The 17426-nt window shown below is 40.4% G+C and overlaps 1 protein-coding gene across 1 annotated transcript in view; it reads right to left on the bottom strand.

Moving 5' to 3' along the window:
* Positions 1-17106, bottom strand: part of LY96 (lymphocyte antigen 96) — a 50867-nt gene extending 33761 nt beyond the window's left edge. Inside the window, exons 1-2 of the mRNA XM_004462464.5 lie at positions 16897-17106; positions 5588-5677 (exon numbers count right to left, since the gene is read on the bottom strand). Of these exons, the coding sequence (XP_004462521.1) occupies positions 5588-5677; positions 16897-17008 (202 nt within the window). The 5' untranslated portion in view covers positions 17009-17106. The remainder of the gene's footprint in view (positions 1-5587; positions 5678-16896) is intronic.
* Between the last annotated feature and the right edge of the window lie 320 nt (positions 17107-17426).

The following is a 17426-nucleotide window of genomic DNA, read 5'->3' as shown; positions in this document are numbered from 1 at the left end:
TGCAGCCAAGATGATGCAACAAAGAGAGACACAGATTCCCAGTGCCACTGACAAGAATGCAAGCAGACACAGAAGAACACACAGTGAGTGGACACAGAGAGTAGATAAGGGGGGGAGAAGGAGAGAGAAATAAATTTTAAAATAATAAATAAATAAAAAAGAAAGGGAAAGTCTAAGGACATGTATATTACTAGAAGGAAAGCTAAAAAATGTAACATGAGGACAGTATAGCATAGTGAACCCTCATGCGAAATATGAATATGGCCAATACTGCATATATAAGACTTGCTTGTCTTTGAAACTGACTAATGTATAATAATGTTAAAAGATGTAAATATCAGGCAAAAATACAACCAAAGCAAACTATAGGCAGTAGTACATAGTATATATGAATAGTATTTCATTGAGTCTTTTAAAAAAAGGAAATATACTAAGGGAAAGAAACAAGACACAAGATACTATACATTACTTACCTCCATCTACACAAAATAAAATACACATAGAAAGACAGAACAGAATAGCAGCTATGTATGAAAGGGGAAGTATAGAGAGACTGAGATATAATGAGGGTTTTGTTTATTTGTTTTTTGGCCTTTGGTGAGTTGTTGTTGTTGTTGTTTTAGGAGGTACCAGGGATTGAACCCGAAACTCGTACATGCGAAGCAGATGCCCAACTACTAAGCTATACCTGCTTCAGTCTTTTGTTTTTATTATTATTATTGGAATAATGAAAATGCTCTAATGATTGAAGAGATGAATAAGCAACTATGCAATTATACCAAATATCATTCGATATTTGCATGGTTTGTGTGCTTTATTAATATGTATTAATATGTATTAGTAAAATTAAAACAAATCAATAAGATTGATTTGTTTAAAAAATTTTTTTTTCTTAATGTTGCTTCTGACCCCTCATATAACCAAAAAGGAGGCACAATGCCTAGTTGGCCTCTTTGGATTTTTGAGACAATATATTCTTCATTTGGGTGTGCTACTCCAGTCCATTTATCAAGTGACCCAAAAACCTGCTCGTTTTGAGTGGGAACTAGAACAAGAGGAGGCTCTAAACAGGTCCAGGCTGCTGTGCAAGCTTCTCTGTCACTTGAGCCATATGATCCAGCAGATCCAATGGTGCTGGAAGTATCGGTGGCAAATAGAGATGCTGTCTGGAGCCTTTGGCAGACCGCTATAAGAGAGGCACAGCTCAGACCCTTAGGACTTTGGAGCAAAGTTCTGCCATCCTCTGCAGAGAACTACTCTCCTTTTAAGAAACAGCTTTTGTCCTTCTACTGGGCCTTAGTAGAGACCAAACACTTAACCATGGGCCACCAAGTTTACATGAGACCTGGGAGTTGCCCATCATGAAGTGGGTGTTGTCTGACCCACCAATCCATAAAGTTGGGTGCACACAGCAGCACTCCATCATAAAATGGAAGTGATATATACAAAATAGGGTTCAAGTAGGCCCTGAAGGTACAAGTAAGTTACACAAGGAAGTGACCCAAATGCCCATGGCCCCCACTCCTGCCACATTACCTTCTCTTTCCCAGCCCACAGCTATGGCCTCTTGGTAAGTCTTAAGATCAGTTGACTGAAGAAGAGAAAACTCAGGCCTGGTTTACAGAGGGCTCTGCACCATATACAGGTACCACCCAAAAGTAGAAAACTACTACACTATAACCCCTTTCTGTGATATATCTGAAGGACAGTGGTGAAAGGAAATCCTCCCAGGGGACAGAACTTAAAGTAGTGTACCTGGTTGTTCATTTTGCTTATAAGGAAAAATGACCAGAGGTGCATTTATATAGTGATACAAGGGCTGTGGCCAATAGTTTGGCTGGATCATCAGGGACTTGGAAAGAAAATTATTGGGAAATTGGTGACAAAGAGATCTGGGGAGAGGTGTGTGGATAGACCTTTCTGAGTGGGCAAAAACATGAGGATATTTGAGTCTATGGGAATGCTCACCAGAAGGTGATTTCAGCAGAGGAAGATTTTAATAATTAAGTGGACAGAATGACCTATTCTGTGGATAAAAGACTCTTTCCCCAACCATTCCTGGCATTGCTCAATGGGAGCATGAACAAATGAATAGGGATGGAAATTACACATGGGCTTAGCAACATGGACTTCTATTCACCAAGGCCCAGGCTATAGTCACTGCTAAGTGCCCAATATGTCAGCAGGAAAGACCCAACATTCAGTCCCTGATGTGGCACCATTCCCCGAGGTGATCACCCTGCTACCTGTGGCTGGTTGAGTACATTGGACCACTTCCATCATGGATGGGGCAGTAATTTGTTCTAAACGGAATAGACACACACTCCAGATATGGGTTTGCCTTTCCTGCACACAATGCTTCTGCAAAAACAACCATCGGTGGACTTACAAAATGTCTTACCCATCATCATGGTATCCCTCACAGCACTGCTTCTGATCAAGAAGCCCACTTCATGGGGCAAATAAAGTGTGGGAATGGGCATGTGTTTTTGTAATTCACTGGTCTTACCATATTCTCCATCATCCTGAAGCAGCTGGATTGATAGAACAGTGGAATGGCCTTTTAAAAACTCAATTATGGGAAGAGGACTTGGCCCAATGGATAGGGCTTCCACCTACCATATGGGAGGTCCACAGTTCAAACCCTGGGCCTCCTTGACCCGTGTGGAGCTGGCCCATGCGCAGTGCTGATGCGCGTAAGAAGTGCCGTGCCACACAGGGGTGTGCCCCGCATAGGGGAGCCCCACGCGCAAGGAGTACGCCCGTAAGGAGAGCCACCTAGAGCAAAAGAAAGTGCAGCATGCCCAGGAATGGTGCTGCACACACAGAGAGATGACACAATAAGATGACGCAACAAAAAGAAACACAGATTCCCAGTGCCGTTGATAAGGATAGAAGCGGTCACAGAAGAACACACAGCGAATGGACACAGAGAGCAGACAACTGAGGCGGGGGCGGGGGGGGAGGAGAAGGAGAGAGAAATAATTAAAAAATAAATCTTTAATAAATAAATAAATAAATAAAAACTCAATTATGACACAAACTAGATGGCAATACCATAAGGGCTGGTGCATTGTTCTCCAGGATGCTGCCTGTGCTCTAAATCAGCATCCACTTTCCACAGTCAAGATTCACAGGTCCAGGGATCAAGGGGTGGAAATAGGAGTGGCACCACTCATTATTACCCCTAGTGATACATTAGAAAAATGTTTTGCTTCCTGATCCTATAACCTTATGTTCTGTTGGCCTATGGGTCATAGTTCCAAAAGAAGGAGTGCTTCCATCAGGAGACCCAACAATGATTCCACTGACTGGAAGTTAAGACTGCCACCAGTTCACTTTGGACTCCTCATGCCTCTGAATCAACAAGCAAATTATATTTACTGTACTGGCTGGGATGATTGATTCTAATTATTAAGGGAAAGAGGATTGCTACTATGCAATTAAAATAAAGAAGGGTGTGCCTGGAATACAGGAGATTCCCTATGGTGCACTCTGTGATTTAAAAAAAAAAAATTGCAACAACACAATCCAGGCAGGACTACCTATCAATGACCCCAACTCTTCGGGAATGAAGGGTTGGGTCACCCTACCAGGCAAAGAACCATAGCTAGCTGAGGTGCTTGCTGAGGATAAAGAGAATATGGAGAGAAGTGGACATAGCTCAAGTGATTGAGCACCTGTTTCCCATGTACGAGGTCCCAGGTACAACCTCAGTACCTCCTAAACACAAACAAATAAAAAATCAATTCTCAATGGGGAGCAGATGTGACTCAGTGGTTGAGTGCCTGCTTTCCATGTACAAGGTCCTGGATTCAATCCCTGGTACCTCCTAAATAAAAAGAAGAATACGGAATGGGTAGAGTAAGAAGGTAGTTATAAATATAAACTAAGACTATGTGTCCAGTTACAGAAATTAGGACTATAACGGTTATGAATATTTCTTCTTTGTTTTGTTATGAGCATGTTTGTATATATACATAAAGCAAATATCTTTGTTTTCTTCCCTATCTTATTCCCTTGCCATAAGTGTATTAACTTCATGTTACAGTATTTAAGTTATAGGATATCAAGTTTAAGAATGAATATTACTGTAGAGCGAGTATAGCCCAGTGGTTGAGCACATGCTTCACATTTCCAAGGTCCTGGATTCAATCCCCAGTACCTCCTAAAATTTTTTTTCAAAAAAGTGTTAATGATCCTAAGTACCTGCACCCTATTCTGGGGAAAGTTAGTGTTCAGTTGTACACAGGACAGTTGAGTATTCTTAGATGAAAATATAACTAATTGTTTTTATTTAGAGATTAAGTATGTTTTAAGGAGCGGTATATGGGTACCAAGTTGACAAGGGGCAGACTGAAGTGTCAACTATGTAAGTTCATATGTCAACCTGGCCAGTTGTTTGGTCAAGCTGGAATTGGCCTGATTGCTACTGTGAGAATATTTCATGAACTTAAATCATCAGTTAGTTGTTCACATTTATGGCTGATTACATCTATAACCAACTGAGGAGTTTGCATTTGACAATGAAAGACATCTCATCTAATTAGTTGAAGGTCTTCAAAAGAGAAGTGATGATTTCAGAAGTCAGAAGGGAAATTTTCCATCTCTACTTCAACCTGCCAGCCTTCTTTTTCTGGTGAATTCATTGAAAACCTTCATCCAAATTCCCAGTTTGTGGCTTTCCCTATGGAATTTGGACTTGCCCATCCCCACAGTTGTGTGAGCCAACTCCTATTTAAAAATCTCATATTTACATAATATGAAATTTTTACCTATATGTATGTGTGTGTATGCATATTCTGTCAGTTCTGTTTCCCTAGAAAACCCTGACTAAAACAGGAAGAGAAAACAGAAACAAAACAAAAAAACATTGTCTCCTTTCATCCCATTATCACCATATTTTTTTCTAGAAAGATCATCTTTAGGGGGAAAAAAAAGTCCTGGCTTGCTCATACATAGATCTTTGACTAGTGGAAATCCAGCTTTAATTATCAGCTGAATGACTGAAAAATGATACACCTGTTAGATTGTTAGAAGCACCAAATTATTTCCATTTCTACTACCACATCCTAGTGGAATCCTCTCCCCTTGACTGTGGGCTGGCCTAGTGACTCCTAACCAACAGAAAATGGCAAAGGTGATAGAATGTAACTTCCATGATTAGGCTACATAATATTGTACTTACATATTGTAGACTTTTTCCTTTGCTGGTTTTGATGAATAAAGCAGCCATGCTGGAAAGACCAAATGGTAAGGAACTGAGGGCCGACCAATAGCCAGCCAACAACCATGTGAGCTTATAAAAGAATCCTTCCCCAGTTGAGTCTTCAGAAAAGACCCCAGCCCAGCCTACATCCTGATTACTGTCTTGTGAAGACCCTGAAACAGACCCAGCTAAGCCAGGCCTAGACTACTGATGCACAGAACTATCAGATAATAAATGTATGGTTTTAAGCCACTAAGAGTATGGTAATTTTCTACATAGCAATAGATAACTAATACAAGAAATTAGGAACACAATCATTTATAATGAATATTTCTTGAAACCTTTTCATCAATCTATAAAAACAAAAATTGGACTTACTTGGAATGTAGTATAAATTCAAATGTCCTTTGCTTCCCTTTAATGTTATACAAGGTGTAATATTAATGGAAATAGGGTAGTTCATGTTATCTAAAGGGGAAAAAGATAATATCAATAAATTTTTATATCAATTCTAATTAGCATTCTGAATACCAATCCCCAAAAGACACCTTTAGCATTAAAATTCTATAATGAGAAAAATTAAAAATACATCCCCAAGACATATTTTCATAAAATAACTTGTTATATTTTGTAATTCTTTAACCTGTCCTTTTCTATACTGCCCTCCTTATTTCCACCCTCATATTTTTTGTGTATTCCATTGGTCCAAAATAAATAACATATAAGTAATTAGAGATCCAGTAAATGTTAAATGAGGGAATGAATGAATGAATTCATGAAAAACTCTTCATAAAAAGGAAGTTTAAATAGAGGATTGGAGGAAGAGCTCATTAAAGCACTGAGGAGGAGGAGGGAATAGGGACTATGCCAGTTTTGTTTGGATTTGTCCCTGAACACAACCCTTAATAGTCTTAACATCTGTCATTCAGTGAATTGAGCTAATCTGCAATAAAATTCTCATAGAATGAGCTGGTTTAGCAGTTATTTTACTTAATCATGGATATGCACAAACATTTGGCCAAAAGACGTTGAGTCTTGCATAGCTTATAACCAAAAAAAAGAGGAGGGGAGGGGAGGGGAATGAGGGGAGGGAAGGAACACAAATGTCCAGAAGTATTGAATACATAAATTATAGTACAGCTCTTTATTGAAATAATATGCAGTCATTAAAATGAAATTGTAGAAAATTTTAATGACAGAAATGTTTATAGTATATTATTAAGTACTAAAATCTGGGTTACCCAAATAGTATAAATAGTAGATTCCATGTTTTAAATATGTATCTTTGTATATTTAGAAGAATATATACCAAAATCTCAAAATGGAGATTTATTTTCTTCACTTTAACCTATGTTTTCAAAAGTTTGCACAATTAATATACCTTTTTATATATTAAAGGTTTTTTAATGGTATTGAAGGTCTTTTGCAGTGTTGAAATATGGGCACTTTCATATGCATTACCAAGCACAATGTAGTATAACTTTTCTTTTCCAGCCATATGCTTGTAGAAAATCATCAGGATGACCCAGGGTGTGTTTTACTAGTCCCCTTACTAGAGCTCTTTATATGCAGGATGAAGACAGACAGTAAAAACTGCAGAGACACACAGAAAAACCCACGGGCACAGACAGAGAAAGCCACGAGAGCAAGGAGCTGAAATCAATGAATCTGGGAGAGAGGAAGCCAGGAGATGAAGCAAGCTGAAGTACAAAGAGAAGGGAGAAACCAGCAAGTGCCTCCATGTGCCAGTCTTTGGAGAGAAAGCATCATCTGATGATGCCATGATTTGGACATTTTCATGGCCTCAGGACTGTAAGCTTACCACCAATAAATCCCCATTTTAAAAACCAACCCAAAAAAAAAAAAAAAAAAAAAGGAAGTCATCAGAACAAGAGAGCCAAGTTTCTGGAACAGAAGTAGAGAGCAAGATAAAAGCAGTAATCACTAGAGCTACACTCAGTGCTGTACTAAGACCTCTTCTTTGTTTCCAGTTAAAGATCCCACATCCCACATGTCTGAAATTTGTTGGATTATAATGAAAACAACAATGATTCAATCCAATTAGACAAATATTTAGAGAGCTCTATGGGTGCCCAGTGTTAGGTTAGGCACCAGAGCAAGGCACAATGGGGTGGGGGTAGAGGGTGGGAAATAGCAGCATAAGACTTACTCCTTGCATCAGGAAGCTTATGATTTTTTTAGGGAGACAAGCTCAACACACAGAAAATAATTAGATGTAAGAATCAAAAAAGCATATAACAGTATGTAGTCTGTGATTTTCCCTCCACCACCACCCTGCTGGGGTTTTTTGTTTTGTTTTGTTTTGTTTTGCTGTGTCCATTCACTATGCGATCTTCTGTATCTATTTCTCTTTTTGTCTTCTCATTTTTTCTCCTCTAGGATTCATCAGGATTCGATCCTGGGGACCTCTGATGTGGAGAGAGTTTCCCTGTCATTTGCACTACCTCAGTTCCTGGCTTCTGTTGTGCCTCACCTTGACTCTCTCCTTTGTCTCTTTTGTTGCATCATCATCTTGCTGCATGACTCATTTGCATAGGCACTGGCTTACTGCATAGGCATTCGCACAGGCACTCAGCGTGCCATGCATGTAGCATGTGATTTTAAGTAATATGATTTTTTGCAGGGGATAGGGTACTAATGGAAAATAGCTTCGTTACTTCAAAGTCACCATTTATATGGTAAAGCTTTATATTTTGTTAACACGTTCAGCAAATGCACAGAACAAGAGACTCCATTTTCCTCTTTATCTGCAAAAGTTGGCATTATGGCATTTTTCCCCACTGAACTCAGCCTTAGAGTCCTTCTTCGCCCAACATTTCAAACAACTGCAGTCCGCCCATGAAATGAAATCACTGCCACTCTGAGTGTTGGCAGCAAGCGGTCAAGAGAGGAAGAAATCAGCTTTGGCTAGAGTTGAACCATCATACCACTTCTTTTTACCTCTTTAGTGGAATTAGTATATTACATAAATACATAGTCCCTTCTGTCAGGAATGTTCTTGCCCTCCTCAGTCTGGAAACTCCTTCTCTTCCCTCAAAATGTGCTCTAATATAATCCACTCTCTTACATCCTCCCTGACTCTTCCATAGTTCCTCACCCCCACAGTTTCACAAACACATCATCATTCACAATACTTGCTCATTCTTCAGTGGTCATTTCCAAATTTTTATCTTAATTGTCAGATATTCATAAGAATATCCCATGTCTTTTCTCAGGTCTCTGGCACATAGCAGAGTGCTGAGCTCCTGGTAGACAATAAATGTGTGACCATTAACATTTTCCTTTGGTACCTATTGTGTGCCAAGCACTGTTCTTGACATTAACAAAACAACAATGAACAAGACAGTCATAGATTTTGCTCTTGAGAAATCTCCATTCTAGCAAGAAAATAAAAGAGTAATGGGATAGAGAGTATGTGATGGGAATGGAGGAGTGGGCAGGGGCAGAGATGCTCCAACTACAATACTTGGCAAGTGGGTGATGAGAAGAAGCCAGCCTTGTAGACATTCAGAAAAGATCATTTTAATCAGAAGGATTCGTAGTAAGTGCAAAGGCTTAGAGGTGAATATGATTTTGATATGTTCAAGCAACAAAATAAAAGGCCAGTGAGAATGGAAACAATGAGTGGGGGAGAATCCTAGGAATCAGGTTGGCAGGGGCCATGTCATAAAGGGCCTGGTGTAGTTTGGATATTACTCTGCAGTGAAGAGTAACTGGAGGATTTAAGTAGGAAGAAGGTTGTGGTTGAATCCCCTCAAAAGATATATCAAGTCCTAATCCCCTGATACCTGTGGATGAGACCTTATTTGGAAATAATCTGCAAATGTAATCAAGTTAAAATGGGATTGTACTGGATTAGGGTGGGCCCTAAACCCAATATGACATGTCCTTATAAAATGCAAATTAGGACACAACGATGGAGACACCCAGGGAAGAAGGCCATGTGAAGACAGAGGCAGAGATTGGAGTCAGGCTGCCACAAGCCAAGGAAAGCCAAGGATTTACAGCCACCCAAGAAACTAGAAAAGGCAAGGAAGTAATTGTCCCTAGGATCTTTGGAGGGAGCATGGTTCTGCAGACCTGCTGATTTCAGACTTCTGGTCTCCAGAACTTGAGAGAATAAATTTCTGTTGTTTTAAGCCACCCAGTTTGTGATCATTGGTAATGACAGTCCTAGGAAACTGATACAGGGAGTAATATCTGATTAATTTACAACTTGAGGCGGCGGACTTGGCCCAGTGGTTAGGGCGACCGTCTACCACATGGAAGGTCCAAGGTTCAAACCCTGGGCCTCCTTGGCCTGTGTGGAGCTGGCCCATGCACAGTGCTGATGCACGCAAGGAGTGCCGTGCCATGCAGGGGTGTCCTCCGCGTAGGGGAGCCCCACGCACAAGAAGTGCACCCCGTAAGGAGAGCCGCCCAGCGCGAAAGAAAGTGCAGCCTGCCCAGGAATGGTGCCACACACACGGAGAGCTGACACAACAAGATGATGCAACAAAAAGAAACACAGATTCCTATGCCACTGACAACCACAGAAGTGGACAAAGAAGACGCAGCAAATAGACACAGAGAACAGACAACTGGGGTGGGGGGGAGGAGAGAGAAACAAATAAATAAATCTTAAAAAAAAAAAATTTACAACTTGAGAAGGTCACTCTGGCCTCTGTGCTTACAATAGATTGTATGGGGACAAGAATTAAAGCAGAGAGAGAACAATTAAAGAGGTTGTTGCAACAGACAAAGGAGAGATGAAGGTGGCGTGAGCAGTAGCAGAAGATAGTTGAGAAGTAGTTGGATTTAGAATATATTCTGGAGATAATGAACAGGTATTACTGATAAATTGGATCTGTGGATGAGAGATACCCCAGTTTGGAGCCTAAGGAATTAGGTGGTCGATATTTTAAGATGTGGGACACTTAGGAAGAACAGACTTGGAAAGATATAAATCAAGAGTTTTGGCTTAAGATGGTTATTAGACTTCCCAGGGGCCACCCCTGACACCCGACAGATTATTATCAACACAGGAACCAGGCCAAGCAACACTCACAGTGAAAGACAAGTCCTCATGCTCACCCAGAATGCCTCATACCCCTCCCAGTTCTTTCTATGGCCTTACCTTTTTTTTATATAGAGTTACTTAACTCAGTGGTTTTCAAGTTTGTTTGTTTTTTTAATTAACAACTTTATTTCAAATTCACAAAAATAAAAGAACAGAAAATGGCAGCTCAACAAGTTATGGAAACATTACTCCTCAGGAGATCTTTTTCAGGCACTTTTATCTCATCTAATTACAACTGCTACGTCTAGTGTTGTACGTCTAGTGTTCAGAAAGATACACAGATGAATACAGATTAAATAGCATAGTCAAGGTCTCCTTAATGTAAAAAAAGAAGTGAAAAAAAGATTAATCATATTCATATCACTCAAAACCAAACCCTTTTTTTTACTTTTAGAATTAATGTAGTACCAATTTTGCTTTTGCTACAAAAACATTAAAATGTTTTTAACTATAGTCCATAAATTTCATCACTTATGTATTTCCCATGTATCACCATAATCTTAACACCCTGTAGTGGAATATTCCTGTATTTATATTAACCACAATCCTCATCTACTTCCAAATCATTGTTATAATTTCCAATATTACCTTACACCAGTCCTTCAACTAACATTAATCTTTCTAGACTGGTTTCAACCACAATCACATCCATAAATCAACAGTGTTTGTTATATTCACCATAATGTGTTACCATCAACTCTTTGTTTTAATAAAGTATATTCTTTATCCAAACAACACCTTACATGGTGTGGCAGTTTGATATTGATTATGAATTCCAAAAATAGATATTGGATTATGTTTGTAAACTGGTCTGTCCCTCCAAGTATATTAGATTATATTGGATTCAGAGGTTTCACTTTTACTTGATTAAATAATGATTAAGGCTTTGATTGGGCCCATCCCCTTGGTGGGCGTGGACACACAGAGAAACCACCTGGTAGAGAAGGAAAGTTAGAGTTTTAAGCTGGAGCCAGTAAAGTAAGCACACAGAGGAGCAGAACTGCTGAGCCCAGAGAGAATCAAGCCCCAGGGAGAAAGACAGAGCTGGTTGCCTGATAGTCTACAGCTGGCCTTGTAGAGAGAGCAGGGCAGGGAAGTGGATTTGGCCCAATGGATAGGGCATCTGCCTACCACATGGGAGGTCCAAGGTTCAAACCCAGGGCCTCCTGACCTGTGTGATGAACTGGCCCACAAGCAGTGCTGATATGCTCAAGGAGTGCCATGCCATGGAGGGGTGTCCCCTGCATAGGGAGCCCCACACACAAGGAGTGCGCCCCATAAGGGGAGCCGCCCAGCACAAAAAAAGTGCAGCCTGCCAACGAGTGGCGCCACACGCACGGAGAACTGACACAGCAAGGTGACACAACAAAACAAGACACAGATTCCGGGTGCCAATGACAAGAATACAAGGGGACACAGAAGAACACACAGTGAATGGACACAGAGAGCAGACAACTGGGGGAGGTGGGGGGGGGAGGGGAGAGAAATCTTTAAAAAAAAGAGAGAGAGAGAGAGCAGGGCAGCTGAGACCAAATAGAAACAAGCCCCAGGAAGAGAGGAACCCAGAAAGCCTGAACCCTTGCAGAAGTCAGCAGTCATCTTGCTCCAACACATGGCAATAGACTGGAGAGAGAAGTAACTTATACTTTATGGCCTGGTAGTGATGTGGGCTATGGGTGGCAGGCTCTTTGTCTCTTCAGAGATAACCTAAACTATCTGTGACTTGTGGGTGTGGGATTATGAAAGGTTGCAGTCCTGCCCTTGGTGAGCAGGAGACAGTTTAACAATGCAAGGTCTATAAACTTTAAGTATTCAGGGGAAATGCAAAGCAAATATGCTAAAAGGTTATCGAATGCCTGAGGTCCATGCTAAAAGCTTACTAAGATGTGGAAATATATGCTAATTCAAGCCTATTGAGAACTGAAACAAAAGGATCATTTGGCCTTTCCTCTCTGTATAAAAGGGACTAAAAAATCTTGTTTGGGGCTCGGGATTCAAACAGAAAGTTCCCGAGTCCAGCCGGCCATCAATAAACCATTTTTCCTTCTCAAAATCATTCCTGAGTCCTGGCCTCTCTATACTCAAGTAATTGAACTTCTCTCAAATTCTACAACAGTAGCTTCTATCCCAAATAAATACCCTTTATAAAAACCAACTGACTTCTGGTATTTTGCATCAGCACCCCTTTGGCTGACTAATACACATGGTAACCCTCCAGATAAAAATAGTCACACTGTATGTTAATGAGGCCTAACCACAATTCTCTCCTTCACCCTCACCACCATAATTTTCCCCAGGACAATTCTTTTGTTTCAACACTTCAGAACCCTTTCTGCATAATTAAAATACTAATCTTGTTCCTCTTCCTAATCCCTTTCATTTTTGAATCTTTGCCAACAAATGTGCAGGTTATCATTCTACGAGACATGTTAACACATGCCCTAACAACCATTAGTGACCTCTGCCACTTTTATTACATAAAAATCAAGTTTTGTGACATGATTTGTATGACCTTTTATCATATGAAACTAATTTATATATATGTATTTTAAATTTTAGTAACATATAAAACCTAAAATTTCCCCCTTTGAACCACATTCAGATAAATAATTCAGTGGTGTTGATTACATTCACAATGTTGTGCAACTATCACCATCATCCATTACCACAAGTTTTCGACCACCCCTCCACTAATTCTATACTGATTAAGCTTTAACTCCCCCTTTCTTAGCTCTCCCTAGCCTCTGGTAACCTGTATTCTAGTTTCTGACTCTAAGAATTTGATTATTCTAAGTTTCATATCAGTGAGATCACAGAGTATCTGTCCTGTTGTGCCTGGCTTATTTCACTCAGCATGCCATCTTCAAGGTTCACCCATGTTGTCATGTGCATCAGAAACTTATTCCTTTTCATGCTGCATAACATTCCATTGTATGTGTATACCACATTTTGCTAATCCATTCATCAGCCAATAGATACTTGGGTTGCTTCTATCTTCTGGCAATTGTGAATAATGCCCCTGTGAACACTAATGTGAAAATATTTGTTTTTGAGTCCCTGCTTTGAATTCTTTTGGGTATATACCCAGAGGTGATTACTGGATCCTATGGTAATTCTATACTTTACTTCCTGAGGAACCACCAAACTGTCTTCCACAGTGGCTACACCATTTTACATTCCTACCAACAATGAACAACTGTTCCTGTTTCTCCACATCCTCTCCAAAATTTGTTGTTTTTCATTTCTTTAATTATAGCCATTCTATGGGAAGTGGATTTGGGTCAATGGATAGAGCATCTGCCTACCACATAGGAGGTCCAAGGTTCAAACCCAAGGCCTCCTGACCCCTCTGGTGAAGCTGGCTTAAATGCAGTGCTGATGCACACAAAGAGTGCCGTGCCATACAGGGGTGTCCCCTGCATAGAGGATCCCCAAGCGCAAGGAGTGTGCCCCATAAGGAGAGCCACCCAGTGCAAAAAAAGTGTAGCCTGCCCAGGAGTGGGACTACACACACAGAGAGATGATGCAGCAAGATGATGGAACAAAAAGAGATACATTCCTGGTGCCACTGACAAGAATACAAGCGAACACAAAAGAACACAGAGCGAATGGACACAGAAAGCAGACAACTGGGTGGGAGGGGGGGAGAAAAATATAAATAATAAATCTTTAAAAAATAATAATAATAGCCATTCTAATGGGTGTATAGTGGTGTCTCACTGTGGTTTTGATTTTCATTTCCCTGATGGCTAATGATGTTGAACAGCTTTTCATGTGCTTTTTGGCCATTTGTTTATCTTCTGTGGAGAAATGCTTATTCAAGTCTTTTGACCATTTTTGGGTGGGGGGTTGTTTGTCATTTTTGTTGCTGAGTTATAAGATTTTTTTATACTACCCTCCCTTATCACTCACTCCACTGCAGCCACACTGACCTCCTAGCTATTCTTCCAATACACTGGAGATGTCTCCACCGCAGGGCCTTTGTATTTGTGCTTTTTCCTCTGCTTTTTCCCCTTGATATTTGCACGGCTTGCTCTCTCAATTATTCCAGGTCCTTGCTAAATGCCACATTCTCAGTGATCCTTTACTGGTCCTCCTAATTTAAAATGCAACCACTCTCCCCTCTATCTCTGTACTGTCTCTGCCCCTTTTCCACTTTAATTTTCTGTCACAGCACTTACCACCATCTGACATGCTAAATATTTTACTAGATGAGCTCCATGAGGGAAGGGACTTTTGTCTTTGCTGTTCATTGCAATGTCCTCAGTGCCTAGAATAGGCACATGCTAGGTGCTCATTAAATATTGGTTTACTTAGTTAACCATTAATTCCTTGAGTTCCTGGACTATCTGCAGGATAGAATGGTTGAACTGAGTTCGACTACTCTGAATTACAGAAAGGCATGTGCCAGGACCCTGTGGAATAACTCACACTCCCACATTTTCTGCCTTTTCCAAAGTTGGGAGAATAAAACAGCCAAGTCTTGCCATTTCTATATATGCCCAGTAGCTTGGCCAAATGGAAATTTACCTCTCCTTTTGCATGGAAATTATCCTCAGAGTCAGGACTGAATCGGGGGTTGCTGTTGTCATACACAAACTCACAATAGTACCTAGAGGATTCCGTGTTTCCCACACCTGAGAAATTTTCAGCTCAGCCAGAATGGATTCTCTCAGGTGGGAAGGGCATGATAAGGCAATGGCACATATTCCACTTGCTCCACACTATCTCTAACTCCAAATGACAGCAGGTAAGCACTACAGAATTTCTCAGCATTAGAGGGAGGTAAGATCTCTTTCAGAAATTCAAATCAAAACATAAATTAGAGTATCACGATATGTCATAACTGGAAGAGTAAAAGCAAAATAATATTAAGTATTATATAAAGTGTTATAAATTAAGTGTTATAAGTTAAGTGTTATATATTAAGTGTTACATAAATAAAGACCAAATAGTGTAGCAAGGGGCAAATGATGTCATCAACATGTGATAAAGAAGGGCCAGAGGAAGAGAGAATTGGGGCTTGTGTGGACCCAGGAGCCTTCCTGGGAAAGGTGGAATAGAGATTGATATTGTAGGATAGAGAGATTTCACAGATCAGTTCAGAAGGAATTCAGCACAATCCACAAATAAGAAAAAAGCCACAGGGAAGCAACTGTGGCTCAATTGACTGGGCTCCCATCTACCATATGGGAGGCCCTGGGTTCACATTCCGGGGCCTCCTTGTGAAGGCAGGCTGGCACACACCCACGGAGCGCTAACAGCCCACGCCCGCAGAGAGCTTACAGTCTGCACCCGTGGAGAGTTGATGGCCCATGCCTGCAGAGAGCTGGTGCAGCAAGATGACACAACAAAAGGGAGACAAGCAGACACAGAAGAACATGTAGTGAATGGACACAAAAGGCAGACAGCAAGCAAGCTGCGGGGGTGGGGGGGTTGAATTTTTTAAAAACTCTTAAAAAAAATCACTACTAACCAAAGTATTTTAAAAAAAAAAGCCACAAGTGTGTGATTGGTCACACATGTGAGTCTTGTTTTCACACTTGGGCAATTACCCTAATTGCCCAGATATAACTTTATACTAGCATTTCTCAGAGTTTCACAGGACAGTCAACACACACTACAAATTAATTAGTTAACTGAAAATAAATTTGAAAAACATTTGCGTTTAACAGAGTTCTTTATTGCAGAAATCCTCAGAACTCAAAGCACATTGTAAATCTCTCTCCAATGATTAGACCATGGATCCTTTCTTCCCAAGGGAATCTCAAAGAACTAGCGTTGTGGGAGCATCACTTTAAACCTTCCTAATATAACCAGTGGTTTTAGATAAGGCCAAGCAATCCATGATGAGCAACACAGTGGAAAGTACCAAACCAAAACGTGGTCAGGCTCTGAAGCTGCCTTTGGACAAGAAAAAAACAGTGGTACTACCAGTTAATAGCACTAGGATATGGCTGATTCAAGAACATAAAAAATGTTTAAAGTAGCCAGTATTTATTGTTTCCATGTGGCACTGTGCTAAAACTTCACCTCACAACAATCCTGATAAACTATTTCTGAAATCACTCTCATTATATCAGTAAGAAATCTGGGGCACAGAGAGTTAAGCATTTTGCTCAAGGCTACACAGCTTTTAACAGACAGAATCAGACTTATTTCTAATTAAGGGAAAGATTCCAAGAATACCAAAACTCACAGCCCAGAGAAGAAATCAATTCCAGGAAGCAGCTAAAACTGTTCTACTTCCTCAAGAACTAGTAAGTCCTGGGGCTAGATCAAAAGCGAGGCAGCAAAAATTGTTCCGAAACAGGGAAGAATCTCAAAGTGGGCTAATAGTAGAGATAGTTGATGACAAGGAACCACAGAAGGAACTGGAGGTCGAGCCTAACAGTGTAGAAACTCCTGAGCTCCACAAAGGATCGAGAATGTCCACACAGAGCAGCTCCCCGTGATTAATTTTCCTGCCTGCAGTAGCTACGGTGGCAGCAGCTGGAACATGCAGTTTGTTTCCCGTGACCTGATGACAGCCAGAGGAAGGTTTTGGGGAAGACCGACTCTTGAAATAGTTGAGGCTGCAATCATTTGTTGTTGCTGTTTTACTTACCACAGTAGTTGTACCAAATACTTGCATCAGAGGAGTTGCAGATCCAGTGTTGCTTCCTGGGTTCAGTAAAAATGGAAAGAAACAGGGTGGAAAAAAGCATAAACGGGAACATAATTAAATCTCTTCAAAACTTTAAAAATGTAAGGAGGATTAGTAGCTAATCATTAGACTCTCCCTTTTCAGAAAATGAGAAAGGTTTGACTTAGTCATCATCACATGATTTCTGAGTTCCTATCCGTTTCCTCTTTTGTGTGGGTGTCTTTAATATTTGAGCACTTCCTGCAAGGGGAGAGAGGAAAATCATTTGAAATTTATTATTTTCTAACACCTGATGCTAATGAGAGTGACCAGAACTTTAAAAACAAAACACTTCTCAGTCAATAGCAACGAACTACTGGTTCCCTTTCTATCTGCCTTGCTATTCACTCCTACAAGCTTTTTAGACAATTTCTCCTGGCCTGGAAAGCTGGACCTATCGGGCAAAACTGAACAGTCTCATGCAAACTACTTCTGTTCAGTAACAAGTTCAG

Source organism: Dasypus novemcinctus, chromosome 14 (assembly GCF_030445035.2).
Source record: "Dasypus novemcinctus isolate mDasNov1 chromosome 14, mDasNov1.1.hap2, whole genome shotgun sequence".
Taxonomy (NCBI): Eukaryota; Metazoa; Chordata; class Mammalia; order Cingulata; family Dasypodidae; genus Dasypus; species Dasypus novemcinctus.
Note: the sequence above shows the minus strand (reverse complement) of the source record. Positions and strands in the feature narration are given on the sequence as shown.